Source organism: Anoplopoma fimbria, chromosome 23 (assembly GCF_027596085.1).
Source record: "Anoplopoma fimbria isolate UVic2021 breed Golden Eagle Sablefish chromosome 23, Afim_UVic_2022, whole genome shotgun sequence".
Classification (NCBI taxonomy): Eukaryota; Metazoa; Chordata; class Actinopteri; order Perciformes; family Anoplopomatidae; genus Anoplopoma; species Anoplopoma fimbria.
Window position 1 is genome coordinate 18321101 of NC_072471.1, and position 17781 is coordinate 18338881.

Below are 17781 nucleotides of genomic sequence, written 5' to 3' on the forward strand. Positions count from 1 at the left end.
TAAAGCAATGGCGTTCAGCTCACACAGTGTTAAGATTTAAACACTTCATATTTTAATAACTATGGAGATTAAATTATTGATTAATATCTTGATTTGAGTTTTCTAAGGAGCAGTCAAAAATTACAATTTTATTTGAGTGTCTTTTCATATACTCTCATATTAACAGTACGCCATGTAATCACTCTGATATATAAAGAAGCAGAATAACAGGATGTTGAGCAAGACTTGTTATTGACGCGACACTGGCCCCTGAGACAAGTTATTGAAACTTAATACATGAACAGACTTTACAACCCACCAATCAGAGCCGACGCTGAGCGCCGTATATAACCGGCCCGGTCGGCCTCCTCCCCCCGCTGTGTGAGAAGAGGAGCTCCGCAGCAGCAGCACAGGAGGACCGTGAGTCCGGTGGAGTAATCGTTCCCTGCCCCGGCTGTTCTACTGCAGACCCCGCGGACGTGTGACGGAGAACAGAAGACATGGGGGTTCCTTCAGCCGAGGGCGTCGCTAGTTGTAGGTGAAAAAAAGAAACGCTTTACGTTAGGTGAAATGCGGTGACACGGTAAGTGTTGTTCGACGTTAGAGAACACTTCGACGTTCTGTCATTTTCTGGAGAACTTTTTTTATTTTTTTATATTTTTTTTTTATGTGTGCAGCCATTAACCGCCTTGTTTGTGTCGGTATTCTGCGTGGTTTCACGTGGTCTGGAGCACCGTTATCACCGCCGGTGCTGTGGCGCCTCTTGCTACCGTGTTGGTTGGGGGTAACGCTCTTCCGATACCGCCCGTACCACCACCCGTACTACTACCCGTACCACCACCCGTACCACCACCCGTACTACCACCCGTACTACCACCCGTAACCCAGGTGGGTTCCCTGTAGGAGATTTTTTTTTTTTTTTTTTTTTATTTTTTTTTTTTATTTTTTTATAAATAAAGAGAACAACGCGTGAGGTAAGTGTATGTAGCGGCGTAGAACTTCACCAAACTATACATTTTAGTTTTTACCTTGTTCCAAAAAAAATAAAGCGGTTGTTTCAAAAACGCACAATGAGGAAGAGGAGGAGGAGGAGGAGACAACGCAACGATGAAGGTGCAGGCTGCGAGAGACCGACTGAGCCAGTGTAGAAGAAAGATAAGATGAGAGATTTAAGATTTCAAATACTTTGCAAATTATTAAGGCTCGGAAACGTTAGTGCTCAAAAGAAAGGGAGTCAAATTTGAACAAGAAATGCATTATTATCAATTGTAGGTTTAATATCCTGTAAGGACTTTTTAATTTGGCTAGCAAAAATATGAGAAGTATATGTACAAATACAAGGAATCTGACTCACTTTCTTTTGTGCATTTCTCTCAATTAACACAGCCAGGAACGAGGAGAACAGAGCTGGAGAAATGCATTAAAGACAGGACTGCTAGGTGCTGTTAACGAGGCTAAAGGGGGAAATGGGAACCTTTCACCATCTCCACTACTCCTTAAAGCTCCTAGTGAGACTGGAAGTCAGCTTGGTGCAACTAAGTCTGTTTTGCTTTGTGTCGTTCTGAAGTGATTCAAGTGAAGCAGTCTTTTTCTTTTTTTTCCAATATTCCTTTGTCTTTTTTTTAAAAAACAAACTCTTTTAATCTGTTATTCATTTGTTGATGCACTCAGTGGCTAACTGTTGTAAGCTCTCTGTAGAAAGTGTGTGCCTGTGTAAGTGAAGGCAGCATTGAGGGACTTTCCACAACGGTTATGTAATACTAGATATGACCATAAATGGTAGAGCAAAGACTGTGTTGGAGTTTGATGTATCACACTATCAAAATATGGAATGTTTTTACTCGCACAATTATTTTTTTTGCATAGCAGCTCTACGACAGGTCCCTGAATAGCGTTTAACAGTGTGTTTGAACTCCACCCATGACTAAACACAGAGATCAAAGGAGAGAGGAATTAGCGTGACAGTAAACAACAGCAAAAACGCAGTAAAACCTAAAAAATATAATATTTATAGTGATGTTGTTGTGGCAGTCAGTAATGTACATCAGTCCACATGCAGAACACCATGTGTTTTTAAGCTCTGCCAATCAAAGAAGAGGAGAAATGAGAGAAACAAGTCTGACAGACACTGTCTGTAGCACCTCCCAGAGGGGGAGAAGTTCCACTTTGGTTGTGTCCAGGATATGAAGGGTCTGCAGTGATGTTTCCAGCCCTTTTCCTGACTCTGGAGAAGTACAAATCCTGGATGGAGGGCAGACTAGCACCAATCATTTTCTCTGGAGTCCTGGCTGAGTTCTGTTAATGCGGTAGAGAAATACAGAAAACATTGATAAGGACACACTGACACTTGTGTATGGATAAATGTGTGCAGATGGATAAGTGTTGTGCGTAAGCACGTTGGCAGATAGTCGTTGGCAGATAGTCATTGGCAGATAGTTGGCAACGAATTTCATTTGGTGTGTCTCACGGCTGAATGTATGAAAATTGACCGCTAGAGTGAAACTGCATTCACATCCAGCTAAGCGTGGTGCTAAAAAGTCATGAGTTAAGGCTGCAGAGGTGGGGATTGTAGGAGATGCCGAAAAAACGCAGCGTCCTACGGGGAAAAGTTGAAAAGGAATCAACTTTTGGAGAAGCGCAACTAGGCATCATGCTGCCATTGCCGATCACGTAACCTCCGCTCCAGAGCTGTAAAACCCAGCCATGAAGAGGGAACAACGATGTTAAACATCATGCAGTCACTGGCCGTTAAACAGGCCAATGAAGTGACTCTCCCACACCGCCACAGAACCCAGCGAGTATTGCCACAATGCCTGATTAGGTGTGAATGCAGCCAAACAATATTGTGTAAGAATAAAGCCTCAGAAAGATCTATCTTGTGATTCCACAATAGGGGTGTCAAGATACTCCAAATGCAAGATTTGATTTGACTTGCGTTTTTAAAGGTCTAGATTTGATTAAGAGAAAAACATTTATTTTGCAGATTGCTATGCCATTTTTAGGTAGTCTTAATTTGTTTCAAAATCAACAGATCATTGTTTTCATGCCCTGACTACTGTCATTTATACTTTCATATTCTTCTTCAAAAAGTGAGGATCATGGTAACAAGTTTTTTTTTTTTTTTTTTTTTTTTTAATGTACCTTTTACTATTTTGTCACAATCGATTTTTAAATGTAAATGCACGACCACGGCTGAAATTGCGAAATCGTTCACTTAGGGCTGTTTTCTTTGCTGGCAGGAGGCTCCATTGGTTGCTGCAGTCTGTAAAGCTTCTGCGGACTACAAACTGTCGGGTTGTAGAACTTACAAACTACCTTTGTAAGTTCTACATAACTTTTAGGTTTAACTTGATTTTTTTTTTTTTATTTAAAATGTAAATCTTGACACCCCTTGCACACAATCGTGCTCATGTGGATTTGAAACGGAGACTAGTGGTCGTAAAGTTATATCAGCAGATATCTTGCTGTTGCTGACCACCAGTGGTTGAAGAGGTCAGCAACAGAAATGCTCTCCAACATTGTGAGAAATGTTCCAAAACGACATCCTCAACAATGTTGTAAGGTATTATGGTCTGCTGCTGGATTATTTTTATTATTATGTGTTATTGTCTAGTTTTACCACAGAGGAAGCCTGCATGTTCCGAGAGAGACAGAGGCTGTGTGACACAGAAGACAATATTGCACCACAAGAACCGTTACCCCCAAGTCAAGGATAAGGTTGCCCAGTGGCTTCCTGTTGTTGAACTGGGGCCAGTCATATTGTGCTTCCTGTGTGGGGCCTTATGAGGACTGCATAGGACTGCTTTACCGTTGGAGTAAAAGATGACACAAAACCTAGCTACTGACATCTAACTTTGGACTAAAACTACCGCTTCCCCTCCTTCTTTCTAAAATATTTTTACATTTCAAATTGGTCTCTTGTCTGTTGCAGAATAAAGAAACCATTTAAGACCTTAAATTGACATATTCTTGCACTTACCTCTCGCATTATCTAGCCATGCAAATTGTTTTTGGTTTCATTTTCTTGAGCTTTCTGGTGTCGATCTATTAAATGATTGTTCCCCTGGCTACAATGGATTTTGGTGACATTCAAAATGATCAACAGCAATAATTTGACCGTTTGTTGTAATAACAGCCTGAGCAATACTGGGGTTTTAGGCAGATATTGAGAAAATTGCACCAAGCCTCTTAAACAATCGGAAATTAATCAAATATCTGAATTGGTTGTTTTTAGCATTTTTACTAGTAAACCTCTTACCTGAAGCTAACGGATGTTCTGGTGTCTCTAGGATTAGACACAGCTGTGTGGAGGCTCCCAAAGTCTCAAATTACCCAAAGAAGGCCATACAATAAGGGACTTGGTTTGAAAGATATCCTTTGTCCTACATACATATGTCCTTATGAGGGAGACCTTTTTTGTGAATACCCATTGGGTAAAAGGCTTGTTGAAACTATAAAAGTCAGCTTGTATAATGTCAAAGGCAGACAGACTCAAAGGGTTTGTCAACCACGTGTGATCATCTGTCTCCTATTGTTGCTCAATAACCTCAAATCCATTGACGTCTGGGCTTTGCGTTTGTGTTTGGTTCTAGAGTTTTGGCAGAGTTTCCATGACAATGCTTTGGTAAGGCCCCTGTTAGAAGGAGCCTCACCAAAGCAAAATGTTAGAAGTGCTAATCTTTGCCCCTCAAGAGAGAGTTTAGCGCCAGAGGTGTTGGGACTGTAGGGTTTATGCTCGCTGCAATCACAGAACCAATCCGCTATTGATCTGACCACAGACTAGCCTCCTCCAGTTCCAGTGTAGCCAGCAGATATCCAGGCCAAGACTTCCTTTACCGCGTGCCGCTCATTGTTTACAGTCCAATTGGCACAATTCCTCCTCAACATTGAGGAGTTGCGTTTTTGGTCTAAGGCGTTCTTTCTGTATGACTCGTGGACTTCCTTCTCCTTCACACAATATTTTGTTCACTGATGAAACTTTTTGGACTTTGATATATACTGAAAAGAACCTTTGTTTGGCTTGGCCCACAATTCTGCCTGACAAATCTAGACTTTACATACCTAAATGTACAATTCAAAGTAGGAGTCAAGTATGCTAGCATTATTATCTGCCACTGATTCTATACTCTGTAGTGTTGTGGAAAACGTCTGCCTCCGGTTACAACGTTGTGGTGGCACGGGGCGGCGCGCGTGACAGTAGCATCACGCTTCTTCCATTAGGACTCTCTTCCCTCTTCGTATATGATCTACAACCAGAGGTACCCCTTCTTATGACCTAAAGGAATACTTAACCCATACAATGACAATTTGTACATCAGTTACTTAACCCGTGTTACATTGAGCTCTTGAAGAAAACTACATTTTTCTAGCATGCCTCCGTGATGAACAAAGACTCAAAAAGTAACAAAAAACTCTTGATGAATTGAAGCATAGTGGGGTTGCGTTTAACAACCTCAAAACTATCGAAACATCCGTTACAAAATGCTCACACAACTCATGTGTTGGAAGGGCCGTATGATATGTGAATATGTCATAGATGCAATGCCCTGGTCATCAGGTGCAATAGGCACTTCATTGAGAAAAACAATGAACTTAACCCTCCTATTATCTTTGGGGTCAATTTGACCCCATTCAATGTTTAACGTCTCTAAATAAATGATTGACATCATTTTTTTTGCTTCATATTTAATAACTTTTCCTAATTTAATGTGGACAACTGGGTAAACATAAAATTAAGTGTACAAGTCAAAGGCGAAGCAACAGCAAGCCTTTGGGCTGCTGACACTGGAAGGGCAATATTTCCAGCCACCGTGTCTCTAAACACATTCCATGTTTTCTCCCGTGTCATACGCTTTGATGACAGAGAAACAAGGCAGGGCCGACGAGAGCGTGACAAACTCGCAGCAGTACGGGATGTATGGGACAAGTGGGTTCAGCGATTACCCTTTCTTTACAATCCAGGCCCCCACGTGACTGTGGATGAATGTCTGGTTGCATTTCGTGGGCGCTGTCCCTTCAGACAATACATGCCGAGCAAACCGGCCAAATACGGTATCAAAATATGGGCAGCATGTGATGCACAGTCCAGCTATGACTGGAATATGCAGGTGTACACTGGTAAATCCCCTGGGGAAGCACCTGGAAAAAAATCAGGGCATGAGGGTGGTACTTGACGTGGCTGAAGGACTGAATGGTCATAACATTACTTGTGATCATTTTTTTTTTTTTACATCGTACGCCGTGGTGTACGATCGTACGCCCTGTTTGTTTTTCCTGGGGTCAAATTGACCCCGAACATAATAGATGTTACTATTGTTGATAACAGAAATAGTTTTTCATTCCAAATGTTATAGATAACAAAAATATGTACTTAGAAATAATATAAAGCCATTAAAGCACCAAAAATATATCTCTTTCCAATTTTAGGTCAATCAGTGAGATTTTATGGTGATCTGCATATTTCTCCATAGTCGCGTAACAGGTATTCTGGATGTATGGGGGGTTGTTTTATTTTAAGGGCTATTTAGGTAGTCAACAAACTAACATAAAGTTCCTGACACATAAACTTGGGTAACAATTTTAATTATTGTTGAGTGGAAAACAAGAGAGACTTCTACACCGGATTCATCTTAAAACAAATGTGACATTTATTGTAGGATAACAGGAGTATATCGCCCAGCAGTTGAACGTGCGCGGGCCTAGCAGTACTGAGAAGTTCAGCAACTAAAAGGCGCTTATACAGAGTGCGCATCATGTTATATAGGTTTTATGAGTTGAATATGATAGGTCCCTAAAAGAAGAAGGCGGCTCTTGGTTTAGACTTTAGACTTTCCGAGGGTCTCGTCAGTTGGTCGTAAAAAGGGCCTCTGTTATCTGGTTTCTCTGCAGTAAAAGCACATTCTTATCTGCAGTAAAAGCACAGTCTTTCTGTATGTGTCTCTGTTCCTTTTCCATCGTACGATCAGGCACTAGAATGCCCTGTCCGGAGTATTTGACCTTCTAAGAGAACTCATAATCATTTACCGCAATGTGCACAGTGATAGTGTGATGTGAAAGCATAAACAAAATATACTGTGTTTGAGAATTGTATGTGTGCATTTATACATTTGAATGTAATATTTACATGACATTATAATCATTTTCTGGAGGTTTAAAATGCTGGGGTCAAATTGACCCCAAGGATAAAAGAAGTTAGTAAATTTGAAGGTAACAGGAGGGTTAAAGACCAAAAACAAATAATAAAGTAACCAAGGCCGCTGAGGCTCTGATACGAATGAACCGGCTGCACAGACTGCAGTTAGACACACACACACACACACACACACACACACACACACACACACACACACACACACACACACACACACACACACACACACACACACACTCCCACGCAATGGGCCCGAAGCATCGTTAATTTATCAGAGACCTTTGGATGAACCCCTACTCACACACACACTTTCTACACCTTCACACGGGTCTCTGTTAAGATGTACATGTTATCTTGTTTTTAATATTTTACCATTATAACTTTTGCTTTGCCAAAGAGTACATGTTTTGAAGTTTACTCCGAAATTGACCAAAGAGTACATATATTGAAGTTAACTCAGAGATTTACCTACGCTATGCAAAATGTGTATTTGTGCTATTTATCATGAACCAATGTATCCCGTTGAGACAACACGGCGTATCCATGAGATACGCCGTGTTGCTATCAAACGGTGAGCAAGTGTGCCATATGTCCCAAGTACTGGCAGAGGTCGATGTAGAGTCGACAGTCATCGAGTTCATCGAGTTCATTGTTTAGAAGAAGGGAGGGGAGTTTAGACCAGGTGTCTTGGCCCAAGCTGGAAAGTCCTTCTATGGCATGCCCGGGGGGGGGGGTAGAGTGCCCACATCTGTGGGGGCTGGACCTTCTCTGGTTTTGCGGAGCTGGCTATAAAAACCCTTGATTTTAGATGACCGGGGCTCTTTTTAGGCTCTTTGAGTCTCTTAGGCAGAAGTTTGACAGAGGTTTAGCTGCAGGTGGGAAAGCGGACCATTGGATTTATCAAATCTCCGGACTATTGGAATATAACACTTGCTCATTGGATTAAGGGTTTTTATTCTTTTTCTCCTTTTTTCGAAACTTTTTGTGGATTACCCTTTTCTCTTTATTGGAACGAAAAGGAATATACTCTGATTTGGATTAAATAAATCGATCCTTCATTTTTTTTAACTTTTTGACGGAATAAGCAGAATCCTAACAGAGGGGTTTTCCTCTCAGGAGGGGACCGGCCCCTGAGGTAGCTGGAAGGATATCCGCACTACGGCAACACCACTGACATACAAAAATCACATACATTCACATTAAGAGAAAGACCTAAGGGGGGATTCCCCGCTCCGAGCCGGCCTGTGCTCAACGACTGTGAGCTCGGATGAGATTTATAGCTGTTAGATCTCTGCTTAGGGGAATAAAAATATACAAATTAACGTAATAAGCATAAGGATTAATAACTAATTACACTAATTATATTAATAATTGGGAACAAAAACTTGACCATGAACTGCTGAGGTTACATTTATGCCATAGAGATTTTTTTGGCAAGCTTAACAACCGCGCGTGACACATGCATTATAATTTATTCAGTCATATGCTCACTACTTCACAAAAACATGCATCTTCTCTAAAACCGTACTATTTAAAACCCTTTGGACTCGCACGGCATAGCCTGTATCTTTTCAAAGACCTGTGTCTGCAAAACATTATGGATAACGATAGCGTTTCCTGGTATTGGAGGTTCAGCAGAGAGGTTATTCCCCTTGCTGTAGACATAATGGTAGGAGCAGCAGAGCAGTGGAGTAGGTCCTTACTCCAGAACATGTAGACGACTTCTGTATCTACCCTAGAACGGAGACATTTAGCCATAGCAGTGACCAGTTAGGTTTATGTTGTCATGCCGAAGATTGTGACAAGATTTAAATTTTGCAGTTAAATGGTAAATGGACTCTTATTTGTAAAGCGCCTTTCTAGTCTCCCGACCACTCAAAGCGCTTTTCAGACTACATGTCATCATTCACCCATTCACACCCATTCATACACTGATGGAGGGGGGCTACCATGCAAGGTGCCACCTGCCCATCAGAGCTAATTAATCATAACTTTACTTAGTAGTTAACTTTCTAAAATGAAAAAACTGCGTACCCCAACCCTTTTCTGCTTTTTTGTACAGAATGCCTAGCTTCCATTTGTGTTTAAAACAGGTTTTAAAACCTAATAGTCTGTTCATTTTTTGTGTTGTTTACAATCTCTGTGATCGTCTGAATACTTGCTTCTTGCCTGTTTTCATTGTAGTGGTCCCGAAGCAACCATTGGCTCTTTTCCTGCATGGGAACTAAACGATTGATAACCTTGAGCTACCCATAAGAATAGGTGTTGAATCCTAACTGGCCTCACGATTCAATTTGAAAACACTTTGCTGTCAATGATTCGATGCACAACTATTCACGATGTATTCCATACTCAATTTTCTATAGTACTGCATGGGGCTACTTTTTCATCAGTAGACACAAGCAGTTGGAAAGCAACTTATCACAGATTGATAATGGTGGTAGTTACGCCACTGGCGTTTATTGGTTAATCGTTGGTCGTCGTCGTCCCCCAGCACCCATTAGTTGATTACCTTTGAATCGAGGAAACTGCTGTTTCATATCACAATGCCAGTCCAATCAGTCCACTGGAACTCAGTGGAGTGGGTCGATTCAAAGGTCTGAGCTACCGCAAGGTCTTTTCAGCCTCACGTTGAAACTATTAGCGGACTGCCGAGTGTTCAAATGCTGTTTCTGTCTGCCGTGTATTTAAGATCCAACCATAGCGATACACAGTTATTGCACCGGTTATTGACTGGAGACCTTTCCAGGATGTACCCGCCCTCTTGCCCAATGTCAGCTGGGATAGGTTCCAGCCCCCCGCGATCCTGTAAAGGAGAAGCAGTTACAGATTACAGAGGTCACAGATAATAGGTGGATTTACATGGGATGGGACTTTCCAATGAGCGAAGAGAGTACACAAAACCAGATTAGTTCCCACATCTCCGACCAGCTCTCCAGAGCTGGGTTTTCTCCTGGGGACAGGTTTGATGCTGGACTGCTCTCTCTGCACCGTGCCGTTTTTAAAAACATCTCACTGCTTGGTTTGCTCTTGAATGCGAAGACGGTGAGGCGACGGGGAAGACAGTGGTGGAGAACGTACCGCCAGATACATCACTCAGAGCTTTTTGGTTATTCTTCAGAAGAAATAATATTGCAATGTATGGGTTGGCCGTGTTGTTTGGTTCCCATATTGGAAAAGGCCTTATTTGTGGTAATGTGACTCCCCATGTTCCTTCTGTTTGTTTCCTAGATTTGAGAAGCAAACTGGAGTCATCACTTGAAAGATTGCTTTGCAAGCGATGTCATCTGGAAGTCCACAAAGCCAAGGAGGATTCTATTCTGCATTCCCACACCGGAGTAACGTCGGCGCTCGGCCATCAGCTCAGGCCATCAATGTTACACCTGTGCCAGTGGCTCACCCTGAAAATGAAATACAATACAACATGGTAGCCTCTCAGTATCCTGGAGAGCTTGGAGTGGCTTACAGCCCTGCTCGGTGGCAGAAAAGCTTTGCACAATCACAACAAAATTCACAGGGACTCCACCACCAACAGGAGTCGGTGGTAGGTACAGTGAGCTCTGGATCCCAGCCCCCAATAATGACTAATCCTACGACTGACCTCTGTTCACCAGCACACATCTCTGCACAGCACAGCGGCTATTTTGGGACATCGGTCAATGGTTACTCTGTAAGACAATCTGTTAATAACGGTGGACAACAAAGGGAATGTTCTAAGGGAAATTGTAGTCTGAAAGGGTCATATTTGAACAAGAACACTGGACAAGGAAAACATTTGAATTCTGCAGCACTCCAGGGAGACAGACTTGAAGTAGCACAGACATTCCCTCCAAAGGTTCAGTGTTCTTCTCTGAATATACGGAAAAATTGTCCACTGATATTTGACTTACTGACACGAAACCCGTCTGAATCCAATTCCTCTACCACCACGTCTTCTTCACCAGAGGCAACCAACATGGCACTCAATACTGCTGCTCATTTTCCAGGCAGAAGACGCCATAAAGGTCTGCAAGTAACTGGTTCACTCGCTTCTCTGAATGGGGGACAGACAAGAACACAACACCTACATTCAGGAGGAGCTCCTTCCACCCCCATCAGCAGACTCTCACCCGTCAGCCATCCACAGACAAAGTCCTGTCAGTTGGAGAAACGGAACCACCTACAAATGTCGAAATACATGCATTTATTGCAAATAGGCTTGCATATTTTTGTGACTATTTAACTCAGAAAAAACGAATTGATGGACATTCCGATAAGGGGTTGGGCAGGGACCCCAGACTGCAGTCAATGCAGTCCCATCTCCCCACAACCTCTACCTCTAGAGAAGAAAATATGGCGAGGCAGAGTCTGAACTGTGCAGTGGCTGAGGCGTGCTCCGCTGCAGTTGGACAAGCATTTGAAGAGGACCGTTCAAAAGGGTGCCAAGCAAATGCTGAGTTAATGCCCCAGTTTAACGGGACGGAAGATTGTGCTACATCTGCATCAGAGAAACATTCAACAGGTATACTAGTCACTGCTGTAGAAAACTCAAAACATTCTCTTAGAAATGAATCTGGAGAGAAGAGTGCATTGGTAGTTTTTGATTTGTCAGTAAAAAATCCTTTAGATGTATCTATGCCTGCAAATAGTGATTGCAAACTTGTTTATTCAGATGACTGTGAAGATACATCTACTGGTAACAGTGATGAAAGTTTCCATAGTAAATGGTGCGATAAGTACTTGAAGGAGCTCATTGCCATTCTGGAGATTGTAGAAAGCATTGCTGAGACGGAGAACGTTTCTAAAGTCATTCTGCAACAATATTGGAATGGGAATATAGATAACGTTAATCTCTTTGCATCCACAGAATATCCACAGATAATGCTGAAAGTTGCTGCCACTTGTACAAAGAATGAAGATGAGAGTCCAGGGGTTCTGTCAGCAGTGCCTGGAATGACCTGGGATGACATGAGGGAGAAGCAACCAACTTCAATGCTCAACCGCAGCTCGTCACAAGAAGAATGCTTGAAGAAAAGTCTTCTTGTTGCTATGTTAAATAGCAACAAGAAGACTTTAGATGACATAAACCAAGTGCCTGGTGTTTCATGGGCTCTCAACCACACGACAGAGAGGGAGAAGGGATGTTCAGCCCTTAAACCCGTGGAGACAGTAGGGTTGGACCGTGCGCGAGGTATGGCTGCTGTCTCAAAGGATCTTCAAACAAGTTCCGTGGTGTCTGGAAACGGAACATTTGGATCCTCAGGACTCACTGAAAATCGAAATGCAAAAAGAAAAATCACTGAGGATCAACAACAACGCGGCGTTGCCTCCAAGGAAGCAACTGCACATTCTGAGCTAAATTTGGTCCGTAAAATTTCGCTACATAATATATTATCAATTCCTACAAAGCAAAGTGAGCGGCTGAGCGGGCAAACAAGTCGTGAAGGTGCGAGAAAGGATGTGAGTTCTGCGTGTTCACAAACTAGTGTAAGCAGAGCAGTGCCTGAAACTAAGTTACAAAAACCTGCCCCGCTGTGTGAAAGCAAGGTCGAGGAAGCACGTCCACTGTATGAAGACATTTCAGATGATGACCCGTCACAGCTGGCCACTGACCTACCAAACATGGAGCGTGGAGAACTAAGCTCTGCTGCAGGTTCTGAAGGCCCACAGTACAAAGATATAAGTGAAGCAGGAAGTCAGGCTGAGTCTAAGGCTATAGAGAAAACTATACCCTCTCTCGTGGCTGCACCCAACAACAGGCTGTCACCGTTTGAAAATGGAGGCTATGAACACGTGCAGGGTCAAGCTCGGATGAAGACTGATACACATGTTGTGGCACAAGGTTGTTCTTGTTCATGTCTTGATGATGTTTTTGAAATTAAATTGTGTCCTAAATGTGAGTGTGGGAGACGGACAAACCCCTCTGGTTCATGTAGTCCTTCCTCTGTTTTGAAAGATGAAGACGGGACTGATGATGAGATGGATGATGACCATTTAGTCATACCCATAAGCATATTCAGCCTTCAATATGAAACAGACGGGGATAGCCCCGAAACGAACGTTCCAGAAGGTGGGGAAACGGGAGACCAAGGAAGACAGTGTGGCATAAGTCCAACATCTCCAAATCTTGCACCAGCTACTGCTTTCCCCCCGGTTCCTGTGTTTGACACACAGGAGTGCTTTCTGCAGGCTGTGCAAAGTGAGACTGTATTTGAGGTTGCATTAGGCAGGAGCCCCTTGAACATGTAATGGACTCTGAGAGAGATGTGCAGACACCTCGGGAGAGAAGAGAGTCCATAGACAGCTGTGAGACGGAAGACAGTTGTGATTACTCATCTGCATCAGAATGCAACTTTCTGACAGTGTCCAGGGAGATGTTGAGGAAAAGCTCAGCACTAGTGCACTCGGAGACGGATGACCCTCAGTCTGAAGAAGAGGGTGAGGGCAATCAGGTTACAGATATGCAAGAAGACCAACCGAGGAGCATGGACAAGTTCCCCAGTATGCAAAAACCTGGAGAGACGATTGAAGCCACAGCCGACTGCTCTGAGCGGGATGATATAATCGTTATTTCTGACACGGAGGATGAAAGTGATCAAAAATGGCCCAAAATGCCAAAAAGAAAGAGGAAAAGGTTAGTCTTTTCAGACTCAGAGGATAGTGACGATGCCCCATGCAGTCAACAAAAGAGACATTCGACTGGAACCGTCCCAAAAAGATTCTAAAGGAGTATGGACCCTCTGAAGAAAAGCTCCAAGGAGAACAGCTGGTTGGGATTAAAGCTGGCTCTGAGCATGAATTACACAAGGCCAACAGACAAATGACGCCTGTGGACAGCCTTTGTGGAACTGCTGAGACAAATTCTCAAAAAAACAAATTGTCATCTGAAGTCCCGACAGAGGAGCAGCGCGTGATGAAGGAGGCGGACTCCCATTCGAGTTCCCATCCTGGGATTTCTCGCTTATTTGTGAACCCTTTTGGACCCAAAGGACGCTTGAAACTTCTAAACGAACCTAGAGTCCACACGCGGGGGAAAGATGGAACTCGGTCCCCAGAGACCTCAAGCAAAAAGACAGATTCCTGTGAAAAGAATAGAGCACATTTGTACAAAAATAAACAACGAAGATTCCTGCTCACACCTAGACCTGTAAATGATAATTACCAAGCGACAAAGAATAAAGTTCAGGCCAACGTACGAAAACCCGCGATGGTGGCAAGACAGCTTTCCTTACCTAATCAAGGTTTGTCTCCATCAGAAGAAACCGCTTCCTCCTCTGGTCTTCCATCTATTCCCAGACAACGTTCATTTCCGACCAAACTGCAGCGGTCTCACTCTTCCAGCGGCCCCTCAACATCAACGCACACTCCCACAAAAGGACCAGCATCAACCATGCAATCAAATGTAACTGGCAACACAAAGGAACAAGTGAATAGCCATCGCCCAATCAGGAGGGACAGAAACAACAGCCTGGAGATGCAGGACGACTTCAGACGAGGACCTGGTCACCACCACAGGGCCAGCGGGGACAGGGCACCCAGAAGGAGGCCCAACTCCCACAAGCCTGCAACAACCCTGATGAAGAGAGCCACTAATGATGCCAAAGAGTTGACAAGGGCCACTAACCGGTTCCCCCCCAAAAAAACAAGTGTGTACTTTTGAAGTCTCTTAAAATGTATTTTAATTGTCCCTAATAAATTCAGACAATGGTCCAGTTATTTGAATCTATCTAATTAGAATGCATGTTGAAACTCTTTCCTACTATAGGATACTCTGTGGGTGAAGGTTACAAGTGGTCAGAGCCAAAGCCAACAAAAGGTGACTCTTAACATTTACATGGACGATGCACGATAGAATGATGTCACAGCCAACAAACGCACGTCATTTCATCTGTGTTTCTCAGATACAGATGTAATCTTTTTTTTTTTTTTTTTTTTTTCCCCTGCTGTTTGTACTCGTAGGTTCCAGCCGGGAGGAGAAGGGTAGAGCCCCTCCAAGACATTATCTGTGAGAAAAGAGTTCCAGTGTCTACGAAGCCGAGTCAAGTTTGTTTCACTTCCAAAAGGAACAGGAACTTTGAGCTTTTGATTTTCCAAAACATGTTCTGTGTTTTTACTGTTTGTGTGTGTGTGTGTAAATACATCTACTTTAAATTTGTCATACCAGCTGTTTGTGTTAATGGCAGTGCTTTTGAATGTTTTGGTGTCAAGTGTTCTTTCTACCAGCTACCTCAAATATATTCACAATCAGCAATAAGTTGTTAAATCTATTTGCTCTTATTGCAGTCCTTTTTTATTTGTTTTACTTTGAAAACCCAGTTGTGATTGCAGTGTTCTAATGAGCAATGTTGTAAGCATTTTTAAAATGTCAATGTGAAAATGCATAAAAGTCTTAAATCAAACCAATGCTTCTGTTTCACCACCAGAGGGAGACATTGCACATTCACTGCACAAACAGTTGATCTCCATTTTATATCACATACACACCAGTGTTAAACCTTATGTTATAACCTGCCACGTTATATTGAAAGCCATTTAAACATTTGATTGATACACTGGATATTCATATTATTCAACTCTTTTATCAAAATGAGCATTTCAGATAGTATGGTCTTCCTCAGACCAATTATCTCATGTTTGCTATTCATATGTGTTAGGCTTTTAATTTCAGATATCCAGAATTGCACTTTTGACCATTCTGGATATCTGTAATGGGATTCTTACTAAGAAAACAATTTTCAGATATCTACAATCCAAGTGTGGCTAGTCATAATTTTATCTTCAGATATCCTCAATTCTACCAAAAAATGTAATTATGATGAGAAGGGATGCAATTGCGGGTATCAACAAATGTAATGTTGACATGTGTTGTGGATACCCAGAGAGATAATAATATGCCCATTAAGCTAACTCCAGGTATGACTAGTAACAGTGGTATTGTAGATATCTGAAATGGGAGTTTTTTTGATTAAGAATTATTTTACAGATATCCAGAATGTTCAAAAATGCTATGTGGATATCTGAAATTGAAAAATAAGGGGTTTGGCTTTGATGCAAAAAGGATAAACTGACATTAAATACATACTGTTACAAAACTTTGTATTATCAATATGAATTAATCATTTTTTTAACACCTGAGGGCAAAGCCTTCTTAACTAAGTTTAACAATCTTCATGATGCAAATCTCCATAAGAATATGTTACAAAGTTAATTTAGGAAATATTAAGCATAAAGGGGAAAAAAGAAAAATGGGCTCTTGTAGGTTCCGAGGAACAGAAGTCTTCTAAAGGCGCATGAAATGACTGAAACATTACACTGTGCGTATGTATGGTCAGGCTTTGCAGTCTTTTTGTTTTCAAAATCTGGGTCAGAAGTGTAAGAGACTTTTAAAGAAAAAAAAAAACAAAATTCTTTGAGAAATATGTTTATTAGCAAGTGTGTTACATGTGTGGCTATAAAAAGAATTAATGTGACTAAAACTCTGCATATTTTTTTAAACTGATCAGTGTATTTTCATGAGTTGATATCCAAGAAGACAGAACCTGTGTTGTTCTTTGAAAACGTAGCTCTGATTGCAGTATTCATATTGGAAATGTATCACTTTTTAAAGCGTAAATGTGATAATCTATAAATCTTAAATCAAACCATTTGTTTGTCTCATGTTCGCTTCCGTTTCACCACTAGAGGGAGACATTGGACTATAGCAGAAACAGTCAATTACCATATTGGCTGTTACCAGTGCCTGAATTAAACTATTTATTGTAATCTGCCATATTTTATCAAAACTTTTAACATGTATTAACTAGACTGGATATGCATATCAGATGTCCCTGATTCAATTGTTTCTAACCAAAATAAACATTTTGGGTATCAATTCTTCCTAGGAAAAAAATCATGTCACGTTTGCCATGCACGTGTTTTAGGCTATACAAATCAGATATCAATAATTTGTGAACATTCTGGATACTTGAAATATCATTTTTACCAAGAAAAACTCCCATTTAGGATAACTACAATCCGATGGTTAGTAGTCATAATTCAGTTAAAAATTAAAACAAATGTTGTTCAAAAAAGGCAATTGTGGATATCTGTAATTGAAAACCCAACAACATGAATGGCAAATGTGACATTTGTCCTAGGAAGAATGATGTTGTGGATATCTTTCATTACCATCCAGGCTAGTGAGAATACATTTTTTGACTAGGAAAAATGCTATTATGGATATCTAAAATGCAATAAAACGGCTTGCCATACACATTGTGTCATCTGATTGTAGGGGCAGTAGCTATACTGACACAATTCTGGCTCCATGTTTTGAGATTTTGTCACACAGTTCAACAGCTACAATAACAGAAACCGGTGTCTTATCAGTAAAGCCTCATCTGTGAACATTTTTTGTGTAATTCAATAAAAGTGGATAAAAAATATCAATGTCCATCTTGGTAAAGTTTTTGTTGACCATTACAACAATGACAAAAACAATAATTATAATAATAACAATAACAAAAACAACAACAAATAATAATGGCAATGATAATAATAATAATAATAACAAACAATAATGATGACAATGATAATAATAATAATAACTATTTTTGTAAAGCACTTATCTAAACAAGGTAACAAAGTACTTTTCATAATACATGAGAATTATATAGAAAAAGATAAGCAACTGT

At 41.4% G+C, this 17781-nt stretch overlaps 1 protein-coding gene across 4 annotated transcripts; it reads left to right on the top strand.

Moving 5' to 3' along the window:
* The first annotated feature begins 343 nt into the window (after window positions 1–343).
* On the top strand, window positions 344–17503 carry LOC129112422 (uncharacterized). 4 transcript variants are annotated; one of them, XR_008532366.1, is made up of 6 exons: window positions 344–562; window positions 657–867; window positions 10361–11630; window positions 11976–14754; window positions 14874–14924; window positions 15068–17503. XR_008532366.1 is itself a non-coding variant. In XM_054624516.1 (5 exons), the coding sequence occupies exons 3-5, from the start codon at window positions 13782–13784 to the stop codon at window positions 15115–15117; spliced, it is 1074 nt and encodes a 357-aa protein (XP_054480491.1). In that variant the 5' UTR covers window positions 346–562; window positions 10361–11630; window positions 11976–13781; the 3' UTR covers window positions 15118–17503. The 4 variants fall into 4 exon arrangements, 1 of the variants encoding a protein (XP_054480491.1); XR_008532365.1 differs by lacking the exon at window positions 657–867; XM_054624516.1 differs by lacking the exon at window positions 657–867 and having other exon boundaries at window positions 346–562.
* The last annotated feature ends 278 nt before the right edge of the window (window positions 17504–17781 follow it).